Source organism: Opisthocomus hoazin, chromosome 25 (genome assembly GCF_030867145.1).
Source record: "Opisthocomus hoazin isolate bOpiHoa1 chromosome 25, bOpiHoa1.hap1, whole genome shotgun sequence".
Lineage (NCBI taxonomy): Eukaryota > Metazoa > Chordata > Aves > Opisthocomiformes > Opisthocomidae > Opisthocomus > Opisthocomus hoazin.
In genome coordinates, this window is record NC_134438.1 from 10327360 (window position 1) to 10350966 (window position 23607).

The 23607-nt window shown below is 52.4% G+C and overlaps 1 protein-coding gene across 2 annotated transcripts in view; it reads left to right on the forward strand.

Annotated features, from left to right (window-relative positions):
- The first annotated feature begins 743 nt into the window (after positions 1 to 743).
- Positions 744 to 23607, forward strand: part of RAP1A (RAP1A, member of RAS oncogene family) — a 38067-nt gene continuing 15203 nt past the window's right edge. Inside the window, exons 1-4 of one of the 2 annotated variants that reach the window (XM_075442851.1) lie at positions 744 to 830; positions 1196 to 1264; positions 18085 to 18154; positions 22766 to 22849. In XM_075442851.1, the coding sequence (XP_075298966.1) occupies positions 22793 to 22849 (57 nt within the window). In that variant the 5' untranslated portion in view covers positions 744 to 830; positions 1196 to 1264; positions 18085 to 18154; positions 22766 to 22792. The remainder of the gene's footprint in view (positions 831 to 1195; positions 1265 to 18084; positions 18155 to 22765; positions 22850 to 23607) is intronic. The other variant, XM_075442852.1, reaches the window with a different exon arrangement.

Consider the following 23607-nt stretch of genomic DNA (forward strand, 5'->3'; position numbering starts at 1 on the left):
CCGCGGTGCGAGCGAGGCATTCGGGTCACGGATGCCGCGACAGACCTTCACGGGGCATTCCCGCATTTTTAGAACACACCACAGAAGTTCACTACCTGTCGACATTAGCTTTTCTTATGTATTTCACAGCGGAATTACAGCTGGTGCTCGGCCTCGGGAGGCAGCCCCCCGGGTCCCGGGCCGCTGCGCAGGGCCGATGGCGACCTTGCGGCCAGACCCTTGGCGCCCGGCTGCTGTCGCGACCCGCAGCGACACAGAGCCGGCGGCGGGGCCTGCGCCCGGCCTTTCCCCGGTCCCGCCTGCTCCTCGGCGGCTGCCGGCGGGTTTCGCTTCTTCGTGCTCTTTATCGACATCAAAGCCCAGGCCGTTACCAGGCGCCGATCCGGGAGAGGCGGCTCCGGCCGTGCGGGGCAGGCGGGAGGCCCCGGGGCCGCAGCCGCGATCGGCGCCGTGCCCGCGGCCCCCCGAGCCCCCCCGGCTCCCTTCGCTGCCACCCGCTGCCCGCTCCCCCGGCAGGCGGGGAGGGTCCGCGCCGGGGCCGTGCAGGGCGGCGGGAGGCCGGGCCCCTGGCGCGGGGACCTTCGGCGGGAGGGATGCGGGGTGCGGGGTGCGGGGTGGGGAGGGCGGCCCCGGCACCTGCCCGGGCCCGCGGTGGCCGCCGCCGCCCGGAACTTTTCTCCGACCTCCCCGTTGCCGCCCGCCCCGCCCCGCCGGCTGCGCGCCCCGGCCCGGCCCGCGGGCTCCTCCCCAGCGCGGCCGGGGAGGGCGGAGCGGACGCGGCGCCGCCGCCGCGCAGAGCAGCCGAGCCCGGAGCCGAGCGGCGGCGGGGGGTGAGCGGGCGGCGGGACCGGGGGGGGCTCCGCTGCGGGCCAGGCCGCGGGGCGGGAGCGAGCGGGCCCGGGGGCGCGGGTCCGGCCGCGGGGGTCCGGGGTGGGGGGGGCGAGGCGGTGTCGGCGGGGCCGGGCTGAGCGCTCCCTCCCCGGGACGCGGCGGAGCCCGGCCGGCAGTGGGGGGGGGGGAGGCGGCTTCTCCCCGGGGCGGGAGGCGGCCGGCGGCGCTGTGCCCGCGGGGCTGCCCCGGGCCGGACATCCATCTTGTGCGGCTGCGCCGGGGGCCGGGGCGGGGGCGGGCGGCGCCGGGTCCCGCCGTGCACCCGGGCAGTAACCAGAGCCCCTCCGGTGTCCCGCCTGGCCAGGTGACCGGACGGCCCGAGATGTAAACGGGCGCCGAAGCCTCGCCGCTGCCGACCCCGAAGAGACCGGAGGTAAACGGGGAGCGCGGGGGGGGGGGGGGGTGCGCCGGGCGCTGCGCAGCCCCCCCCGGGCCTGGGACCCGCGGTCTCGGGGCGCGGCGGCTCTGGAATGGTTTCTGGCGCTTCCTGCAGCCGCTTAGAGAGAAACTTCCCCGTGTGCGGGGAAACTTCGGGGTCCGGCTGCTGTCGGTCCGTCCGCGGCCTCGCGGGCCGTGGGTGAGCAGCGGGGCGGGGGGCTCGGGGGGGTTCGGGGCAGGGGCTGCGGCCGGGCCCGCTCGGGGGGCTGGGACACGCCGGGTCGGTGCCGAGCGACGCGGAGCTGCCGTCGGCTCCTGGGCTTCGCTCCGCTCACGGCTTGGAAGGAGCTGCTGGCAGGGAGGGCAGCCCGAGAAAACTCCTGGTTTTCTCCGTTCAGTAGCGTAACAAGGGAGAGAACGCTCCTGAAAACAGTGGTTTGACCGGAGGACGCCCGCCTGCCTCCGCAGCGTGCTCCCGGCGCTCCGTAGTTCCTGTGCGTTGGCAGTTGGGTCGCAGGGCTGGTGTTGCTGCGCGTAGGAAAGCGCCAGCAGACGGTTCGAAGAGTTAAATTGAGGAAACCGACTGTGCGGTGGAGAGCGGCTGCCTGCCGTGAAGGGTTTCACTGCTGCGACTGCTGTCGTTGCCTTTTCTTACCGAAATGGCGTGCCGGTCGCTCTGCGGGAGCTGGCAGGTCAGCTGGGTTCGGAAGGGGGTTTAACGTGGGAGTACGGGAGACTTGTGGGCAGTGACGGATGAAGCCATGGAGAAACAGAAATAGTGCGTTGCCACCAAAGGTCTGGGTCTCGAGTGAGAAGTTACCCCAATTGGGGCAACTCGAAGGGCAGTTTCAGATGGAGCTCCCCTGCCTTGGTGACATCTGCCACTCTTTGGGTTTGTAGAAGCAGTGCAGTTCACCACGTCCCAAGTATGAAATGCTGTCTGATTATTCTGACATCATTATCACATTGCTTAATGACTTCATTACGCTGGGAATGCCGTGTGCGCATCCTGTTGCTATGGCAAAGGTCAGTCCAGTAAATAAAAACATTTAATGTTCTGTTCATCGTTGTGGCAGAAAAACGCTATCGATGTACCGACGTGGTTGCCTGAAGACTGACAGCGTATTCCAACAGAAGCTTTTAATGCTGAGTTAGAGCCTGGGAAATTGTCACTTGCCGTTCTCAGCAGATTGTCCCTTCCCTCCCGCTGTTGTGTCGGGCAGCAGAAGTTGTGAAATCCTACTTTTGGGAATGAGAATGCGTCTGTCGTTCTGCAAGGTGGAGTCAGCAGGAAGTGCTGTGCTCACACACACCGCTGCTAAAAATACTCGCTTTTCACGCGCGCGGTTTGCTGCTGGTCCCGCTCCCGGAGGAGCGGAGTTTGTGTTCTGCCGGGCTAAGATCATCCTCTGACAAGTGAGTTCTGCTTCCTAAAAGCAGCTGCTTCTGGTGGCCTGTGCAGACGCGGGAGGGTGCGCCCAGAAGGCTGTGGCTGGCCCGAGGCGGGAGCCGGGACGGCGTGGAGCGGGCAGACCCACGGGCTGGGGGGCTGGGGCTCGGGGGAGGCCAGCAGCCATGGCTGTCGTCACCGTTGGAGGCTAAGGAGCTTTGCCGCAGATTTTGAGAGGACTGCGTGCCAAACGGACTGACCTACGAGCACGGTGCAGGTCCAGGGAGACGCTGATGCTTTCATTTGGAGCCGGATGTTTGCGCGGTTTGTCACGTTGGGTTGTGTTTGAAACCACACGCTGCAGCTGTACGGACGTCGGCTGGTTGGGGTGCGTTTCATGGCTGCTCGTCCAGTTTGAGGACTGCTCTTAAAGAACTGAGGTGTCATTAGGTAGCAGTAGTGCAGCGTGGACATACTCTAAGATAGAAGTTTCAATTGTATATTGAATCATAGTCTTAGGCATAAACAACTGTAATTTTTTGTTTGTACTATACGTTGCAGGGTTTTTTCTTGTACCGTGCACGTGCGGTGCGTTCTCGGTGGCACTTTGAACTTGTAGTTAGTGTTTAGAGAACAGATTGCTTCTGGGCAACTTCAGAGACTCAGAATCGTCTGGAAGAGGAATCGTGATATTCTGAGAACAGGAACAAGTTATCTGTTCATGCTGGGGAAAAGGAAGTGAAGCTTTTGAGCGTACGTGAAGTTCAAATCTTCACTCTGTGTGCGTGCAGTGTTTTTCACTGGTAGCTGCGTGAGATGCGGTGCTGCCTTCAGCCCGGCACCGCGCTGCGGGGCTGCCTCGGCTGGCGCTGCCGCTCGGTCCCGGGCAAAGCTGCTTTGTGGGGCAGTGTGATTTGATCGCTTGCTTTGCATTTCTGGCGAGCCAGATTAGTGTTAAACATGAAGCACTTCTGGTAGCTTTGTGTGTTTAATTCTGCAGAGGCAGATTCGAGAGAGGCCTAACGTTTAAAACTTGGTCAAGGCTTGGGGTTGTGTTTGGGTGGTGTTTTTTGGTGGGTTTTTTTTGACCTTGATAGGAGGTGGGTTTTGGTTTGTTTTGCGTCATTTTTAAGAGGAGGTCGTGGGCATGGTGGGTGGGGTACAGCCTGATTTCATTTCATGCTGAGCTCTGAAGTAGCTGTTGATTTGCTTTTACTCTTTTACTTAATAGGTAATGGGAAATTAAACAGAATTTTAATGAAAACATCTTCTCGAAGGGGTGCTCATAAATCCCAGGGTCAAATTTTTACTTAGGCGTTCGTGTTCGCACCTTGCAAAGCTTCTGATCCTGGAAACGTGACACCCAATGGCCGAGGAAAGCGAGGGTGTTAGGAGACTGGAAGGAGAGGTTGATCTTGCTGAGCTCTCTTGTTTGATCCAGTCTGTCTTGTTCGGATGCTAGAACTTGTGCGAGGTGTTTGGTTTTATTTGCTGCAGTACTGGAGTCTGGTGGCAGCCAGGATTTGAGATTATTGGGATTCCTAGACTGCTCTCTGGGTGTAAATTAATGTCCTAAAAGGTTCCTCTCTCAAACAGGTTTCTGCTTGGACTATATCCTAAAATCCTAAGTGCGGAGAGGATAAAGGAGGACCTAGCTTTTAGTTGCTAACGCACAAGTTGGAACGAGCCTCCAGCTGCCTTGGCTGCTGGCCGTCGTTCAGCAGGCTGCAGACACAGTGCTTCCTGCTGCCGAGCGGCGCGGGGCGTCGAGTCCAGCAGCGTTCGGTCAGTGGAGGTGGCTCAGGAGAGCATGAAGTTGTGAGGATGAGTTTATTTCAGTCCTACGTGTACAAGTGATAAATTTCAGGAGTCAGTTTTCATGGGTAAGACATTTCCCAGAATGGTTGACTGTTTTTTTTTTTGAAGCCATACAGTTTGAAGTAGGAATAGGCTGTTCATCCTCTGCAGTTGGGCAGTAATTCAGAGCTCTTAAGCAAGTCATGGATTTAACTTTGCTTTCCCATTCTTGAATTGTTATTGTTGAACATTCGGGAACGCTGAGAAGCAAGAACTGAGGGGGTGTCTGATTGATGATCCAGTTTAGTGTCTCCAACACTAATATTAGAACGAAGAAGACATGTCTGTGTTGGTTAAATGAAGAACTGTTGAAATAATATACCAGAAGAGAAAGGATTAAAATAACTGTGAAGAAGAGACACTTTCATTAATAGCTTCTGAGCAAGAAGGATATAAAAAAAAAATTATCTAATGTAAGGTATCTGTGGGTACACTTTTTATATAAAGTTGAAATAAATAACCTTCAGTTACCCTGCATATATACCTGCAACTTCCATGTTGAAAAAATAGTATCTAGCCATATGACATTAATTCTGTGTTTCTGTGTTGCTTTAGCTTTCTTCCCTAAAAGCCCTGTGCCACCTAGGAAGGTTATAACTTATTTCAATATTCTTTGCTAGTCCAACCCAAATGTAGTTTAGATTTGTGTTTGAGGCACGCCTGTGTTCTCAGTGACTTGGCGCGCGGTTGTCGTGCCCTGGTCTTCGCTCCGGGGCTGGTTCTGCTCCGGTGTCCCCGCTCTGCTGTGTCCCTGTCCCTGGGCTGCAGGGAGGTGCCTCTGGGGGGAGGTGGCATCTATAGGGCTCGGTCCCTTGGAGACCAGAGGACAAACTAAGGGTTTGAACTCCATGGTGCGACCTTACAGAAACGGGGTGAAGCTTAGCCGGGTGTTCCCCCTGACTGATTCTCTGGAAAACAATCCTGTATCGTAAGGAGTCGTACAGATTCCTTGGATGCACCTAGATTTTTCCTTTCTCCTTAAGATTTCTTCATTTGTACTTGAACAAGCTCTGCGGAAGGCATGGTTTCTTTTGATTTACAAGGTAGACAAGATTTTAGAGTAAATGCTGGTTTTCATAGCCATACCTTGGAGTTTTTTAAAAATGCAAATAATACGCTTTTTAAGGCTGCAGTGTAGCTAGTAAACCTGGCATTCAACACAGCAGTTGATCCAATGATGTAAGATTTTTAGGAGAAACCTGGTTATAGTGTATAAAAAATGATGGTTGGTTTGGATTTTGTAGAGTATCACCAGGACTGAAAGCAACTGCAAGGCTGAATGGCTCTAATGCCAGCTCTGAGGCTCCAGCTGAGTGTGCTCGGAGTTGATTGATGTGTCGGAGCAGGCCAGGAGAAGCCATCCTCCAAGGTCAGAGTGGATTTGCTGCGGGTGACAGCCCCGAGGAGGCAGAGGAGGTAGCTTAGGCTGCTGTAGATAGTGTCCTCCGTGTGCGAAAGAAGTGATTTTTCAGATTCCATGTGGTATGATGTATAAAGCAGATGCTTCATGCCGGTTAAGATCGATTTATCCTGTAGTGTTAGAAGCAAAGGAAGTGGAAAATGTTAGACAAAAGCTGTTCGGTGGATGAGCAAGGTCGGTTATGAAGCCTCACGGTGCCGGCTTGGTTCTGCCTCAGCGTCCGTCGAGGTGTCCCCTCTTGGAGCCTGCCGTGGCGAGGGACGGGCAGTGCTGCACACTGAGGGGGTGGAGGCTGGGGTGGCAAGGGGCAGGAAGGGAAATTTCAGTGAAAGTGAGGACAGACGGTTCCCCTGGGAGCGATTTAGCACTGGAACAGGCTGCCCGGGCGCTTTTGCAGTCTCTGTCACTGCAGATCTGCAGAACTTGGCTGGGCAAGGTCTCGAGTGACCTGGTCTGGCTTTGGAGCTAGCCCAGTTTGGAGCCATGGGGTTGTGGCAGTGGCCTCTGGAGATCCGTGGCAATCTGAATTACCCTGTGTTTCGTTGTGTTTTACGTGACATGGTTGTATTACATGGTAGAGTGGGCGAGATGTGGTGAGAGGTCCAGTGGCCAGAGCTTCAGGCTGTGGTTTCGTGGTCACTCAAGGCAGTGTAAGCGCAGTCGCACAGCCCGCTGTCCCCCATGCTTGGGTACTTGCACTCGTAGATGTTGAGGTAACTCAGGGAGCTTAGTTAGCTGAAAACTGAGCTAGTCCCAAAAATATCGATGTAGTTTTCAGCCAGATCCCTTCTTGCTCTGACTCATTGTGTGGTTGTGCAAGTAGCAGCGCCGGTCGAGGGAAGCAGTTGCAAAGAGAGCAAGAAGCTGCAGCTCCTGACTACACCTGGCTTAGGGCAGCTCCTCTCTGTCGGTCTTGTGCCGGGACTGTAGCAGAGGTGACGTGGTGGCTATCTGCTTTCCCTGGTATGTCTGGAAAGAACGTGACCTGTGGCTTGTTCTGGGTGGTGGAGAAATAGGTGAATATTTGCTCTCTGTCCTCAGTGGGGGTGAACTGTTACTTGCAAGAAGCAGCCTGCATTTGCGGGAGTTTGTATCAAGCTGCCTTTCTGTTGCAACAAAAGTAGGGTCTTCGCTGCTGGTTCTTCTGTGGGCTTCGCTTGTTGTGTTGGTGACTTTTGAGACATCACCTGTGAGCTGGGTTCGCGTGTCTGCTGGCGGACTGAAACCATTCAGAGATCAATGGCTCATTATTAGAAGACACCTGCGCTTTCCTGTGATGGTGATAATTTTGTTAATTATTGCCTGTGTTCTGAGCTCCCTTCTTCTGAAGAAAGGGGAGCGCAGGGAGAGGCTGCGTAGACCCTAGTGACAGTGGAGCATCAGTCGGGGCAGCAAGTACCTGGTCTCTGCGCTGGAGCACTTTGTTCTGGTGTGAGACCTGCTGCTGCCTTTTCGCTTCCAGGTTTGGTAGGAAACAAGTTTTTGTCTCCAAACCTCTGAACGGGACAGAAACTGGTTACTGAGAGATCACTTCTCCCCTTGCAAATACTGCAGTAATGAAGGTTGTCTCAAGTAGTCCATTTAACGATATTAAAATGAAGCGGCTGTGGGAAGATGGGTGGTGTTCAAGGAGGAGGCACTCTGTTACATTCCTAACCAGAAATGCTGTGTTTAAACTGAAATTGCATTCATGTGCTGTGGGAACATCCTTCGAGGTGTGCGTGGGAAGAAATGGGACACCAGAAACCTTCCCTGATTTGGATCACCAATCGTTCTGGGTTTTATAACTTCTGCATTTGCAGGCTGCACTCACAGCGCTGTAGTAGCCAGTACCTGTAGTTAGAGATGGGGTTTCAGACTGCGCTGGTGCTGTTTCTCCCGTGACAGTAGGCCACAGGGCGTGACAAGGGCTCTGTTCTCACCGTCCCAGCCGGCTGAAGCAGGTAGGGTGGCTCTGCGTGAATCTGAATGTGGCCACATGAAGACGATGTTTTGATGTGTGTTGGTGCTCGGTGCCGCCAGCGGCCCGGCAGGAATCGGGTGCTGGGTGTTGGGAAATACCTGCTCTACCTGAACAGGCGCTTCCTCGGCGCGGCTGCCGTGGCTCGACGTGAGCCGCGGTGGAAGCACATATTCAGTTTTTTTGATTGAGAAATACAGATGCTTTCAAAAGCAGACCTCGGTATGTTTTGAAAACTGCTGTTTTGATTCTTTTGATGAACAAAATCCGCTATCTGGGGGGAAAGTCTGACCCTTCACAGGGCTTTTTATAACAGGGAAGAAGCAGGTGACGTAGGACAAACAGCAGAAAAGGAAGCTCCAGGGCTGCTTGCAGCCCACGGCTGCAGGTGGCTGGCCTGGCTTTATCACCCTTTTCACGTTGTTTGAGTGAAAATATGGGGAGCGAGGCAATAGCAGTCCTGTCGAGCAGGTGGCCTGAGTCATTACTGTTTGTTATTTATTTTGAATATTGATAAGATGGAAAGTATTTAAATCCATCTGGGGCACTGAAACAAGAGGCGTGGATTTGTCCACAGCAGTGGCTGTGGTATGGCTGAAACAGATCTTACTAATCGCTTAAATGAGGCAGGTAAAAATGTATGCTGCCCTGGCGCTTCATACACTCACGTAAGGAGCAGGGTGAGCATTTCTGTAATAGGTAATTGTCGTCCTGTCAAAAGTTACTGCAAAAACCTGCTTTTTGGAAATGCCCTGCAACCAGTAGGACCCAGCGTGTTTGTCAGTCGGTGGCATTGCGTAAGCGCTGCCGGCGGGAGCGTGGCAGGAAGGCAGCCGGTTGCGTTTCGCTTGCGAGGGGCTAGAACAGGACTGCACGCTCGAGGCTGGCCGGGATGTAGCGGGGGGGTTGTCGAAATGGTCGTTGGGTCCAATGATGTGTTCTGGAGTGTTCCAATACTGAAAAAAAATAATTTCTCATGTTTGAATGAGGGTGTTGCGTGTGAACGGGTGGCTGTGAAATCTGCTCTGCAAGAGATCCGAGCCTCGGTGGCTGACTGCTGCGGCTGGAGCTGGGAGCGTGGCACGCTGCTGGGAGCAAGGCTGCTACGCGGTTTTCTCCGAGTGAATAATCTGTGCAGAACCGGGCATCCCTCGCGTTTTGAACGCAGCGGCTGGCAGCAGCCCCTTCTCTGGAGAGTGCTGCGTATGTGGGAGGAGCAGTTCAGCAGGATGTATTGGTTGCAGAGCCTTTTATGTTGCTTTTTATGTAATATTCTTCTCTCTGATGCAAATAAACTTGAAGTTGTAGGGAGGGGCTCCTGAGAAGAGAAAAACTTTCATTGCAGAGAGCTGACATGCAGAATAATATCTTTTTATATGCCACCTACCACGTGATAGTTTAAAGTAAATCATAGTTCACTGGGTAAGGTTATTTCTGGCACAGTTCTCCTTTTTGCGCAAGTAGTCCCATTCCAGCACAGCTTGCTTTACCCGGAGATTTGAGGTGTTAGTACTGTGCTGGGCAACCATGAGTGGGTGTCGGGCCTGAAGAACGGAAATCTTGATGGATTTAGGAAATAAATACAGGTGAAGATAAAATAAAATGAGCCAATTGTTGCTTTTTGCTTTGATTTATAACACTGATTTTAGTTGAAAATAACATTAAGATTAAAGACACAGACTGAAACAGTTCCAGACAGCCTTTCTCATGAAACACTCGTGCATTTAGGGCTTTTAACTCATCAGGTCACTTATAAAGTCAGAGGGATTACAACATTGTTACGGCTTTGTTGTGTTTCATGAATGCACTGCACTGGCGTATTGATTCCTAGAACGCACTCAAATTTAGAATAGAGCTTTTTCAGGAACCTCATTTAAAATGTTCAAAGGGCTGTTGCAGTGCTCCAGGGCGCTTTCCTCAAGGCTGTGATTCCGAGAAAGTGGGTCTGTTCCTTTCTTCTGTAGTTTCAGGACTTTGTAGCCTCCATCTGTTAAATGAGCTGTTTGCTCCAAACCCTCGTCGTCAACGCGATGTCAAGAACAAGTCAATTTAGCACTCGAGCGAGCGTGAGCGGGGCGCTGGGGTAGCTGAGCAGGTACCAGAAACACGAAGTCACGCCGACAGAGCTGAGAGGCTGAAACTTCTTTAGTTGAGCTTTTCATGCCAGGTTCCCGTTAACTGCGTCTGTGTGGGCAGAAGTTTAAAAAGGTTCCTAAGTATATTTTAAAACTAGTAGCGGTATTGCCCGTGCATTTGAGTGGCTGATGTTGTGTTTGTAGATTTTCTCTGTAAAAACAGTTGAATGGAGTTTTAAGTCTGATGGCGGGGTGTCCTGACCGGCGTGGAGAGCACAGCCACCGCGGATGGTGGCAGTTAACATCGAATGGCGCGTGGTGTGTTCTCAGGTCTCGCTCGGAGTGCGGAACTGACTGTCTCCAGGCCATGTGTTTAACAAATTTGCATGCTAACATGGGAGAGATTTTTTTTTTTCCTATTGCCTTACATCTTTTCATTTCAAAGACACATGAAAAAAGGACGATATTTTTTTGCTCCTGTTTGAATACTGTTCCTGAGGTGGAGGGGAAGAACTGGCTGGTGCCGGTGGTGCTCATCGTGTTAGCGGCAGTAGGATGTGTCCTCCGCTCCGTGTGAGTTACACGTAGCGTCTCTGCTTCTGGGAGCAGGAGTCCGACTGCCCGTGGGGTGGTTTTGTTGAAGTTGTTTAAAGACAGCTGTGTAATAATCTATTTTGGTTGTAATCAAGCTTGACCTATAAATACTGAAATGGCTCATAGAAAACTGATTTAAACTATCAGAGCTATTTCCTTTAGGGGTTAGTGTCACCTTTTATTTTCCATAAAGGAAATTCCAGGATGAATTGTCAAGTAGTTTTGCCCTTCTAAGCCCGGCAGATTGGGGAGGATTTAAAAGCTTCAGAGAACCCCCGGCACAGAGGTCAGGCCTGCCAGCGGTTCGGTTCCCACCCTCCTGGCCTGAAAGTTCTCGCTGTGATGCACTTCAGTTTTCAACACTGAAGTGTTAATAACATTTTCAGAATATTCCTTCAGTTAAAATCTTCACGTAGAAGAAAATTTCTTTTTTGTTGTTAAAGAAAATACAGTTTCTACCTCCCTCTGCCCCCAGCTTCCAGGAAGCAGCATTAAGGGACAGAGCTAAAATGGAAGGATTAAGTACCATATTAAATAACTTAATTTCTTTAAAAAAGTGATTAAACTGTTACTTTTTCCTCTGTTCTAAGTTAATTCTGTGCATTAACTTACTGCTATTCAGGTTCCTATCAAACTTTAAATCTGGCCGTGAAAGCATTTCAAGAGATGCAGTTCTACTTTGCAGTGCTAAAATACATCCGTCAGTGACTGTGTTTGGGTACTCATTACACAGATACTCATCGCTGTAGGGGTTTTATTTAAACCGATAAATAATGTAGTATTAATAAGTGGCCATATGGCGAGTGGGGCTTTTCATTCAAAAATCGCTGCTGAAGTGGGCGTTCAATGAGCTGCCGTTGCGTGGGAGCAGTCGGTGTTGCGCTGGCTGCAGCTCGCGCGCGCCGAGCGGTCGAGCGTTTCTCGGCGGTGAAAATCCCTGGGCTGCGTATGCAGAGCTGCCCGTCGGATCGGTCTGCGTGGTCACAGCCAGTGTACGCACACGAACGGATTAGTGCAGCTTTGCCAGGAAGATTGAAAGAATCTGAGTATTTTCTGGAATTTGTAAGTTCGCCCGGTCTCCTGAGAAGCTGGGCAGTGTCCTTGCTAACAGAGGACGCATTTTTAGAGACTTAATGTCAGTCTTAGAATTTGTCACTGATGGGTAGAAATCCGTCTGAAGAGCAGTTTAAGCATCTACATTTTTTTCCGGAAGTTTTGAAGAACCCTGGAACAGGATGAAGCTGTGCTGGTCGCTCCATCAGAGGTTTGATGCTGGAGACCAAACTGGATCCCAGCCCCCAGCAGTGACCGGTGTCTGGTCACTATTACAGCAGAAATAAAGCAATTAAAGTGTAGGCTGAAACTGCAGTGACAATCTACCTAACTCATGTCACTTATTGACTCTAATTACATAAACCAGGAAGAACATAGTTAAGAATGTTGCCAAGCTACTATCAGCACAACAAATTATTCTTACCAAGTATAACGTCGTTGGCGTTTTGCTGTGATTAAACCTCCTAGAGTCTGTCTGGAATTTAATCTGTACTGAAAAAGGTCGGAACACTTTTTTCCACTAAAGAAAACGGAGAAAAAAAATTTATAGGACTTAAAATTCAGTGGCAAATTGTGGCTGTGGTAGACAACAGATGGAGGAAGTCCCATCAACGGCTTCCGTGTCTGATGTTTGTGCCCTGTAACTTTGACACGTTTTGCTGATGAGGAAGGGGGAAAGGAAATATTTTTCTTCTTCTGGAAAAGCTGTCGAGAACTTCTCTGGCTTGTGTGAACCTCTCAGCTGGAGATACTGGAGTAGCTGTGGGTGAGGAGAACTGGCTGGGTGCGACGGTGGTGGGACGGCCACGCTCTGCGGCTGGCTGCTGCGCAGGCGTGGGCTGCGCGCTCCCTCGCCGGGCTGCTGCCAGAGAGTGGCCGTGCAGTGCTTCCTATCAACGCGGTTTTAAGGTGTAATTGAGAAAAGTCTGTGTCCTCCCAGATCTGCGCAGCTGAGGTGGGTGTCTGTCCTCCTGTGTGCAGGTCACTGCTCATGAGCACTGAATCTGCAGCAGCGCTGCGGTCCGTGCGGGGGGAGGCTGCCAGTTACGGCGGGTGACGTAGCGGTTTGTTCTAATTTGGGGATGCAGTGTGTGTTGGTCTTTGAGTTTTGCTTCTGGCTTCCTTTCCTCTGCCTTTGTCTGTCTGGCACGCGTCCCTAGCGCTTTCTGCAAATGCAGACCAATAGGACAAAAAATAAATTAGCCGTTTCGGCACGGCGAGCTTTAGCTGCCCAAAGTACTCGTTCCTTGCCTGGAGTGCTTTATAGCAAAGCAATTTATAATGAGTAAGTAGGCAGTCACCTCCCTGGAAGTTAACATTGTGATATTTAAAATTGCCAGTTCAGCCTGAAGCTGACTGCGGAGAAGATTACAGGCTGAGAAGGATCAATCTCGATACGTCTGTGCATAAACCCGCACTTTCAAATTACAGAATCACTGCTGCTTTCAGAGCAGTTGGTTCCTCTGACTTGTTTGTGTGTGCTGTCTTTGATTTGCCCAAAGCGCCCGTTCCACACGGCACTGGAGCCGGAAGGGACTGCTGGAGGACTTGACTCTTAGCCCGGGCGCGGGCGGCTCTGGCCCCGCGGCAGTGACCCGCACGGCGCTCTGCGGAAGGCGTCAGGTCACGCAGCAGCGGGCGATGCGGACGTGGCTCGGAGGAGCGCCCGGTCGGGACGGAGGTTTTGAGAGTGGAGGTGTGCGGGGTCTGCAGGCCGGCCTCTTGCCTTCGCTGCTGGGGCACTGCAGGGACAGCGCGGACAGTGTCGTCCTTCGCCGGTGTTCTCGGATACCTCAGCGCTCGTTTGGCTCGTCACTGTTGGGGTGGTTTTTTTTTTACGTGGGCTTCTCACTGTGGTTTTTTGTTTTTAACCAGTACTTCAAAAACAACAAAAAAGGAATGTGTTTAGATTTAAATTACTGAATCGTCGTTGCCTCTCACTTGGACAAAGTATGTTATTAAAACATTACTGCCTTCCTGTTTGTAACTTCATGGATTGTTGGTGAAAGTTCTCTTTTTAGAAATACTAGAATGGGACAATATTGAAATATTGTTACGCTTTTCACTAATCGCAGTGAGTTCAGTTTATAGGTACTTTATGAAATGCTCCTTAGCACAGTAGTGGCTCAGGGTTAGATTCAATTCCCAAGTGTGACTGCAGGGAGCCGAGCTCACTCACGAGTTGCTGCAGGTCTCTGCGCACGGCGGCCTCCCTCGAGGAGCGCGTGTGGTTCCGAGTGTCCAAAATACCTGTTGGCTAACGCTGAACTTGCTGAAGGGCGAAGTAGGGTGATGAGGCAAAGTCAGCTCCTGCCAGGAACTGAAATGTTTTCCTTGTTTTCACAAGAAATAACTCGGGTTTTGGCCTGCAGTGAATTTAGGAGAGGAAAAGCTTATAAACCTGCAGGGACGGGACGTGTACTGCAGAGCCCGTGACGCTCCGCAGCTCGGTATGGCCGTGGTGAACCCTGCAGCTGTGTGCACACTTGTTGCCATGATTTGGATTTGATTTGATGCTGAATGCAGTCAGTGGAAATGGTAATGGTTTTGCTGTTAAAATTGTAAAATTGAGGGTGAGATTCCTGCCCTAAGGTATAGAAGTTGTGTGCTATTATGTAATGTTTATATATAAAATGCATTTACTCGGGTGTCGGATACCGCAGTGACGATGTGCAGTGGAACAGAAGCAGACTCTGCAGACTGGGTGAATGGAAGTATGTCAAGGTGTGCGTTAAAGTCACACTGAAGTCCTGCTTTCTGCTTAAGCTTGTCTTTTTTCATTTCCTTTTTTTTTTCCCCTTCCTTCTCATTTTTCTGGTGCTGATGGCCTCGGGAAAGGTGGAGATTTGCTGCGTACCCCAAAGACGGGGAGATTGGCTGCCTTGGGGAAGGGGCTTGGCAAGTGAGTCCATGGCAGTGATTTTTATTATTAAAGTAAATGCCGTGCTAACTAGTAAGTCTGTGGCAGCCTTTGTCTCACTGCTTTTTAGGGGAGGTGTCTGTTAATTAGTTACGTGATTTGCAGACAAACACCCTTTCATTTGTGGTCCACCATCCCTCTTCCCGGCACGTTTCCGTAGCTCGCGTGTAGCAATCGCGTAATTGTTGACAGCTTTGATTAATATTAGGGAAGTATTCAATGCGCTTTCGACTTCATTGAGTAATTTAATACCTGAGAACACGGTGTATAACCAGGGACTGATTAGGGAGCAGATGGCGAGTGGAGCCGTCGCTCGCGGTGCCGGGGCCGGGCGGCCGAGCCGGCGCGGTGCCGCAGGCAGCGTGCAGCCCGCGGCTGGCGAGCGCCGGGCCCCGGTGACGCCAAGGGTAGAGCCCGGGTCTCGCGCTTCCAGCCGGCTCTGCTGCGTCCCTCCTTGTCTTTGTTCGGGGTTTTTCGTCGTGGAGGGGATCTGTCAGTTTGAGCGTGGCTTCCATCACCGTAAATCTGTCCTTTGCAGAAGTGCTGGATTTGAGTTTGTTTTGCAAACATGGCTCCGAGTGATGAAGGGATTTTGGTGCAGTATTGAGCACTGTTTAGTAGACACTTCAAAAAAAGTCCACCCCTTTTCATGGCCTAGTTTATAGTAACTTAAAAAGCTGGCATGAAGGACATTTACAAGTTCAAAATTAAACAGGTTTGTTTACAGTAGCCAGGATTCGGTGTTTAACTGCCAGAGTAAAAATAACCAGGACGTGGCTGTAGCACCCCGGGAATCTGCCCCGCTCTCGGGGCGACGGGGAAGCGATGCCCGCCGGGTAGCGCAGCCGGCCCGAGTCGCCAGGTGCTGCAGTTCACGCTGACATCCGCGCCTTGCCCTCCCAACCCTGTGAAACGCTGACAGCGCGCGTCCCCTTGGACCTGTTACAGAGTTTGGTTTCCGCATGTGAAATCAGCGCGCTGGCAGAAAGGGGGGGTGGGTTCTGAGCAAGCCGGCGCTCGGAAGGAGGTTATTCTCTTTTTTTCCCCTCCCTACAGCCGGGTGAGCGGTGTTGCTGCCTGCCCCTCTCCTCTGCCCAGGGATGCCACAGTGCAGCTTTCCGGGGAGCAGCAGGAGAGCAAAGTACGTGTGCCGTTAGCAGTGCTGCGCCTGGAGAGGCCATTTCGCGTTGTCTCTAGGAACGGGTGCTTGCGGTTTGGTGCGTGCTCCTCCGGTGCCTTGCTGCTTTCTGTTCCTTTGCTCTCGCCCTTGTGTAAACTCGGGCTGCGCGTTGGGCTCCGTGGGTGAGCACGCAGCCTGCGTGGCTGAGCTGTCATCTCCCTGCGTCCTGCCGCCGAGACTGCGGCAGCGCTGCCGCTGACCATCCCCGTGTTCAGGGGCGGACAGACTGGGTCCGAGCAGATGCTTGCAGCAGGAGCTGCCTGCATGTGCTCTGCTTTGTGCAGGCTCACTTCCTTTGGAAAAAGATTTGACGAGGATTGTGACAGCGTCATTGTCTGTTTCCAGAACGTTTTGATTCCTCTGGCTCTGCGGGGGCATGTGCCCGTGGCTCTGGAGTGTTGGATGCAGAGCTGCTAAAAAGAAATATTTTGAAAAAAGCAAATTACTAGATTTTCATTTAAACTTCCTATGATTCTAGCACTAAAAGGGGAAAAATATGTTGTCCCCAGGAACACGGTGATTTGACCTCAGCAGCGCCCATCTCTCCTGCAGAAGAAAGCTGTCTTTTCGTTGTGGGAGAAGCAAGCTGGGGGAGAGGGGAAAGAACCTGGAGAGTGTGGGAAGCTCCTGAGCGCTTGGAGATCCGTAGCAGCCGGCTTTTGATTAATCCAGTTTGTCAGAATGGACAGAGTCTGTTCATCTGTTGAAATGGGGCTGTGTCTGTTTAAACCTCCCTGTTGGACGTGGGCTCAGCGCGCAGTGCAAGCCCAGCCAGCGTCCTCGGTGCTGTCACCAGCCCCGCTTCAGCCGCCCCGAACGCCCGCGCCTGCCCCAGCAGCTTCGCTGCAGCGAGTGGGAGCTGCGGAGGAGCAGATGCCTCCCCCCTGCCCTGCCTCCCCCTCGCCTCGCCGTCCAGCCGCGGCCTTCTGACTCATTCAGCACTGACTCAGTTCTTAAATATCTTTTCCGATCTGTTCTCTGTCGCTTGTTCTTCAGAAACGCGTTTCCCCGGGTTTCTGGGGTGATGCTTTCCCACGCCGGCGCAGGCACGGCGTGCTGCGGGTGCCAGGGTGGCGGGGAGGGACTTTCAAGGGAGTTGGAAGGAGGGATGCGGGAGCCCAGGTCCTGCTGACTCTCAGTCGGAGCTGGTCACTGAACTGTTCTTTTAAATTCCCACCCCTGGCTTAGCTGAGCGGTGACTGGCCGGTAACCCGGAGGGGGTAGCCGTCAGTCGGTATTTGGGGTGAAATCCATGGTCTTGAGGGAGAAGGCATTGCCAGAGGAAAGGGAAAAAGTGAGACGTTGCAAATGCATGTGGACTTTTTGCAAATGCAGTCATGAAATAACAGGTACAGGGGACTGTGGACAGAAGTGGCAACTTTGCATAAATCCGGTAAAAACTGATGTGAGGAAAACAACAGACAAGCTGTTTAGATAATGATTTGAAAACAGCGTGTAAGAAGAGAGAAGTGCTTCTTCCTGTGATGGCAATCTTTTCCTTCCTTGCCTGTGGACTGTATTTTATTGCTATAAATCTGATAGACAAAAATCAGGAACTTGAAATTTTCATAAAAAAAAGGGAAAAAAACCCCCAACTGCAAGTAACCCCTACTCCTAAATGAAATGTCCCGCCAGCGAGGCGGCAGGGTGAGCGGCCTTGCCGGAGCCGGTGGGAGGTGAGGACAGAGCCGGAGCGCGGTCCTGCGCTGCCGCAGCTCTCCTGCTGCCGCGGCCCGCGGTGCCCGCGCGTTTTGGCTGTGCCGGGCCCGTCCCGTCCCGAGCAGGGCGGTGGGTGAGCCGCGGCTCCTGGCCAAGGCAGCTCCGCAGCCGTGGTGACGGTGGTTTCAGTCTGAAGCCGCGTCACTGGACGTCAACGGTTCGGTGGCTGAGCTGCCGCTGCTCCGGGAGCCACGTCGCCCAGGGACGAGTCCTCCTGCTCGCTTCCAGTGGCCGGTGCAGTCCTGCCTTAAACAGAAATGTGAACTTTAAGTTGTGAACTTGATCTTTGCTTTTTAACCTAAGAAATTTCAATTTCATGTCTTCTTCTATGGTTTACCTTTAACTGCAAGTCCAGTGTAAAGCATTTTTCAACAACATAATGGAGTAAAAATTGTATATTGCCCTTGGCTTCCACCTGACCCCCCCGGTCTTCCACTGTCCTAGAGGCAAGGTTAAATTGTGCTGGAGTTCTTGTTTTTAAGGTAATTTTATTTGACTATTCAGAAATTGTGTGGAGCCCCACTGATAAAGAGCAAATTTTGTAACAGGCATGTTTTGTTTGAAACCATAAAGAGAAGATTTGACACTTGCATACACTGTCATTTGAAAAATGTCTAATTCTTCTTTTGTTGTTTTTTTTTCCCCAGCCCTTTATAGGGAGCCTGGTAAAACCTTCAGTAGGGCTGCGGACACTGATGAGAGATCTTTTATGCCAAGGTACGAGTTTTTTAATGTTCTCAATGTATTTCAAATGAAATTGTTGACTGTGAAGACATTGGCAGCTGGGGAAATTTGAGAATCGGTAAGCGTATGTCGTGTTGTTTGAAATGAAAAGTTGCTGGAATCTTGTTCCCTGTAGTGGGGAAAAGAAACCCTGGAGTTCTGTGTTCTGTCTTTCCTGATGGCCTCTGCTGTTGTGCGAAATACAAGTCTTTGATTACAGGCCACAGTTTTTGAGGCGGAGTCAAGAATGTATCTGCTTTGATTTTTATTTTTTGGAAGTCTTGCGTTACCAGCTTACTCGCTGGTGATTGTCTCGTCAGTTAGGGCTAACGCTTCACCACGTTATGCAAAGCTGCCAGGCACCTGCTCTTACCGCTGTCTTCCTCACACTGAGCAGCACATCTGCACCTCCTGTTACTCACAACTCCACCGGTGTTCGGAGAAGGAAGGAGAAACTAGGGACTAGAAGCTGCCTTCTCCAGACGTGTAAATTTGTACGCAGGCACCTGCGGTGCACGTCACATGTCAGGTGAAGGTCTTGTGCCCGCTCCCTTTCAGTGCTCTGTTCAATTATCTGCTTGGTTTGTGCTTCCCTCTCCCCACCACCTGAATTGGTAACGTCTTGAGGAGCTGGTGAAGCTTTTTGAACAAGAGCAGCTGAACTTTGTGTCAGATTTATCTCCCGACGGGCCTTGGCCATGCTCCCCGCAGCCTCTGCCCGGCTGCTTCCGCTGGGTGGGAAATACCCGGGAAGTTTTGCTCCTTGTGCCCCGATTCAGCCGCTCGGTTGCAGCAGGGCGAAAGATGACTCGTGAGGGCTTGGCTGGAGAACGATGCAGGTGAGCAGGCGCTCGGAGCTGCATTTCAGGTTACAGCTTCGTCTGCCTCCATCCCCTGGCCCTTCTCAGAGAGCCTTCTGCCTCCCTGCCTGCGCTGCCTTGCATTTTGTACCTTAAAACGAGTATCTTGCCTCTTCACCCCTCCGTCTGTCCCAGGATGGGGCCCTTCGCTCTCCGGGAGGGAGCTGGGCATCTCGGGGCCGATGCTGTGCGTAGCTGCAGATCTGGCTCTGTCGCTTCCCGGGCAGCGCTGGTGACAGCAGCAGCAGCAAAGAGATGCTCCTGCTAAAGAAGGCAGAAAAGAAGAGATCAATCCTGAGGTGCCAGGTGGTTTTCAGTGTAGAAGCAAAGTTTGTTCATGATTATAGATGAAATCTGAACCCTGCTGATTTATTGCTCTGTATTTAGAGGGGATGTAGAGGTGCTGGGTGGGTTGGAGAGTCTGCTGCAGCGGGGAGGAGGGAGCCTGCTGGTCGGGGCGGGGGGGTGAGTGCGTGTGGCCCGCGCTGTGCCCCGCGGTTGTCCTGCCCTAGCGCGGTGGCTCCGTGTCTGTGGGAAAAGGGGGCGCGGGCAAGGAGACAGGCTCAGCTTTCGCTTCATTTTTGCACCATGGCATTCAGAACTGATGAGACCAGTTTCACAACATTTATAGCAACACTAGAAGTTATTTTTTTACACTCCTTAGTGGTCTTACTCTTTTCTTGGTTGAAAAGAAACGCCGAACACCCATCATTTCATTCTGCTTTGAAAGGCAGCCATTGCTTCACAGCGTGCAACTCTACTACACAGAGCTCTGGATGGACAGGAATGCTACTGTGTCTAACTGTGTTTAGGTGGGCATAAACAGTTGCCAAATGAAAAGCTGGCTAGGATGCAGCATAGTAATTTCTTGAGCACTCTATTCATGTTGTATAAACAGATAACATTAGCATACTTGTGAAAGAGCTACAAGATAATTAAGGCGCGTGGGCTTTACAGTCATACGGCTCATGCGATTCAGGAGCTTGGTTTCCTGTTGCACCTGAAAAAAAAGATCAGCGAATACTGTAGAGAAGAAATGAGAAGTTAGTCTTGTGCTGCTCCCAGCTGAAACTTTCCCACAAGTATTTTTACTATAAATAAGAAGTGAAAGGGTTCACAGCTAAATTTAACCCTTAGCTTGATTGCTTTCCGGGTTCTCTTGGGTGGAACAGGCTGTGGAGCTGTAGGAAGATGAAGATAAACTGGATCAATAAGTTCATTTATACTTCATAAAAAATGCATCGCCTTTTAATTTTTAAGGATTGTCAAGGGGAAAGCATTGCTAATTGGAATTCCCCTCTCCTTCCCATCCACAATCACGATTTTTGAAAAAAAGGAACTGAATGTTACTTCTCAGGGAAACTTTCAAGCAGAAGAGCTTACAGCTGCCAGAATTTTGACCAGATATGTTGTCAGCGTACTCGAGTGCATGGATATTGCTTGCTCTGCTTTGAGACATTCAGAGTCACCATTCCGGAAAATCCCTTGCAGTTTGACTTAGTTTCACAATTTCTGTGAAGTTAAGCGACTGCAGCTCTTACAGGTTTCAGGAGTTGCAAGAAAAACCGCCCCAAGGTGCTTGAAGCGCCGGGCGGCTGCTGCTCCTTCAGCTTGATCCCCCTCGAGGGCTCGGCGGAGGAAGGGCAGCTTGGCTGCGTGACCGCAGAGAGCCGCGGCGCGGGCAGCCGACCTGCGTTTCTGTTCTGCTGACTCAAAAATGAGCTGAACGTTGTGCTAAAGCGGCCACAGAATCTGTGTGTCCCTCTCCAGCTGCGCGCAGAATTTTTAAATTTTTGTTTAAACCTGTGCTGCTGTCACGTTTAGGCCATAAACGCTGCTGTGGCTGAGGGCGAAACGTCGGCTGTCAGGGGCAGGTCTTCAGGAGCGTGTCCAGCTGCCCGTCCCGACGCGGCTCGGTGGGACGGGACGGGGGTTTCCCCTTGACCCTGTGTGGTACAGCTTCCCCTGCGGAATTTAAATGACAGAAGAAAAGCTGTCCTGATGTACTGACTGCGTAAGCTCAGACACAGATTGTCAGGGAGTTGCCAGCAGTTGCAGAACTAAAAACAGGGTCCCTGTTCTTCGCAGACTGTTGTGAACAGTGGTCGAAAAGGTGATGCGTTTCTCTGCCAAACTACTTGGAATACATTTTAAAGCAATCCTCAAACTGTAGCCAGCGAACCCATAAATGTCGTGGCAGTGCTGGTTTGAGGTGCCTTTGGGCCCGGGCTCACGGCGCTGGTGCTTCCGAAGCCTTACTTGGGAAGAAAGCGCTGCCGTGCCGGGGAAGCGGGGAGGTCACCAGCTGCTGAGGTCATTGTTGGCTCCGGCGCCGTTGGCAGGGACAGCCCGGCCTGGCCGAGAATGTAAACAGAGTGTAAAATGTTTATCACCAGCTTTGTCATTTGCCTTATTTGTCGGGGAGTCGGGGTGAGAATGAGAGGTTTGCTGGTGCTGCGCAGCGCGCGGAGGGAGTTGCAAGATTTCCATAAAAAGGCAGAGTCCCTCTTGGGCGAGCGGGAGGTTCTGCCTTGGCAGCCGGGCGTTGGGCCTGGCCTTTTCCAGGGAGAAAACACCGACCGAAATCCTTCCCTGCTGGGGTGGGTGGGAGAAGGAAACCTCGCTATTTGCATCTTTCTGATCTAATTTTCTCGTTGTTTTAAGCTATAACGTGCTGAGAATGCAGAGGGCAGGCAGTGATAGCTGGTGCTCCCCGGCGCGGCTGGGAGCGGGCGCGTGGCTGCGCTGGGTCTGCACCGTGGTGTATCCATCCTCTGCCTGCGCTGGGTCTGCACCGTGGTGTATCCATCCTCTGCCTGCGCTGGGTCTGCACCGTGGTGTATCCATCCTCTGCCTGCGCTGGGTCTGCACCGTGGTGTATCCATCCTCTGCCTGCGCTGGGTCTGCACCATGGTGTATCCATCCTCTGCCTGCGCTGGGTCTGCACCATGGTGTATCCATCCTCTGCCTGCGCTGGGTCTGCACCATGGTGTATCCATCCTCTGCCTGTGCTGGGTTTGCACCATGGTGTATCCATCCTCTGCCTGCGCTGGGTCTGCACCATGGTGTATCCATCCTCTGCCTGTGCTGGGTTTGCACCGTGGTGTATCCATCCTCTGCCTGCGCTGGGTCTGCACCGTGGTGTATCCATCCTCTGCCTGCGCTGGGTCTGCACCATGGTGTATCCATCCTCTGCCTGCGCTGGGTCTGCACCATGGTGTATCCATCCCCTGCCTGCGCTGGGTCTGCACCATGGTGTATCCATCCCCTGCCTGCGCTGGGTCTGCACCGTGGTGTATCCATCCCCTGCCTGCGCTGGGTCTGCACCGTGGTGTATCCATCCCCTGCCTGCGCTGGGTCTGCACCGTGGTGTATCCATCCCCTGCCTGCGCTGGGTCTGCACCGTGGTGTATCCATCCTCTGCCTGCGCTGGGTCTGCACCGTGGTGTATCCATCCTCTGCCTGCGCTGGGTCTGCACCATGGTGTATCCATCCTCTGCCTGCCCAGGGCCAGGCGGGCTCGCAGCTCCGGCTTTGGGCGTCGCGTGTCAACGGGGGCTGTCGGAGCGACCATCGAGATTTGAGTGCCCAGGTAGAAAGATAAAAACCACAGCTCTTACTAAAGAGATTGTTGTTCTGGGATGTATTTAGAGAAGGGGACCGTGGTGCTACTTTCAGAAGACGGTGTCATAACTTCGTGTGTGCAGGTACGCTGGTAACTGTTGGCTTTTCTCCTGCTTTCCAGATCGTCGCTGCCTGAACAGACCACACCATGCGCGAGTACAAGCTGGTGGTCCTTGGCTCAGGAGGTGTGGGGAAGTCCGCTCTGGTGAGTTTTGGGAAGCAGTTCTGAAACCCACATGCAGACTTCACCACTGGCCTGCTGTGTTGCAGACGGCGCTCGTTAAATGCGTTGGGATGTTTGTGTTACTCCTGACATGCACGCTGACTTCCGTGTCACCACTGCTACTGCTGAACTGTCTGCGAGTCCGTCTCGCCTTTCTGGTGCGACGATAGCGTTTCGTTGCAGCTTCCTGCATGGGTGCCATGTTGTAAATGGTGGAGTGTCCGTATCCACGTACGAAAAGCCTAACCGGCACGGGGCAGCGCGTGGAGTCGTGCCGTGCCTGGCGGTGAGTTAGTGGTGGCTGCAGCTTTGCCTACCTTGAGGGCCATGGGTTTTCCATCCCGGATAGAACCTGAACGAGCAGCGTGGACGGCAAATGCTGTGCAGAACGAGAAGTCACCTCCAGCGTGTGCAGTGCAGAGGGATAAGCAGGCGATGACACTTTGCACTCCTTAAGTGCTGGTGTTGTTTCTAAGAAGAGGTTTACGTAGCAGAGTTGATAGTAAAGCATTGCAAGAGAGATTTCTGTCACCTGTTTATCACGAATCAGTCAAGCAGCTTGCTCCAACAAGAAAGGCAAGGAACTGGTCAAGTGTAAAGTTATCTAAGCCGAGGAGCTACACCATCTTCCCTTTCACAGATGATAATGGCTGAGCAGCCCTTCGTGTCGGAGATGCTGCGTTTTGCAGCCTTGTTTATTCTGCTGAAGTCGGCCGCTAATAATCTTGCTAAATCACCTG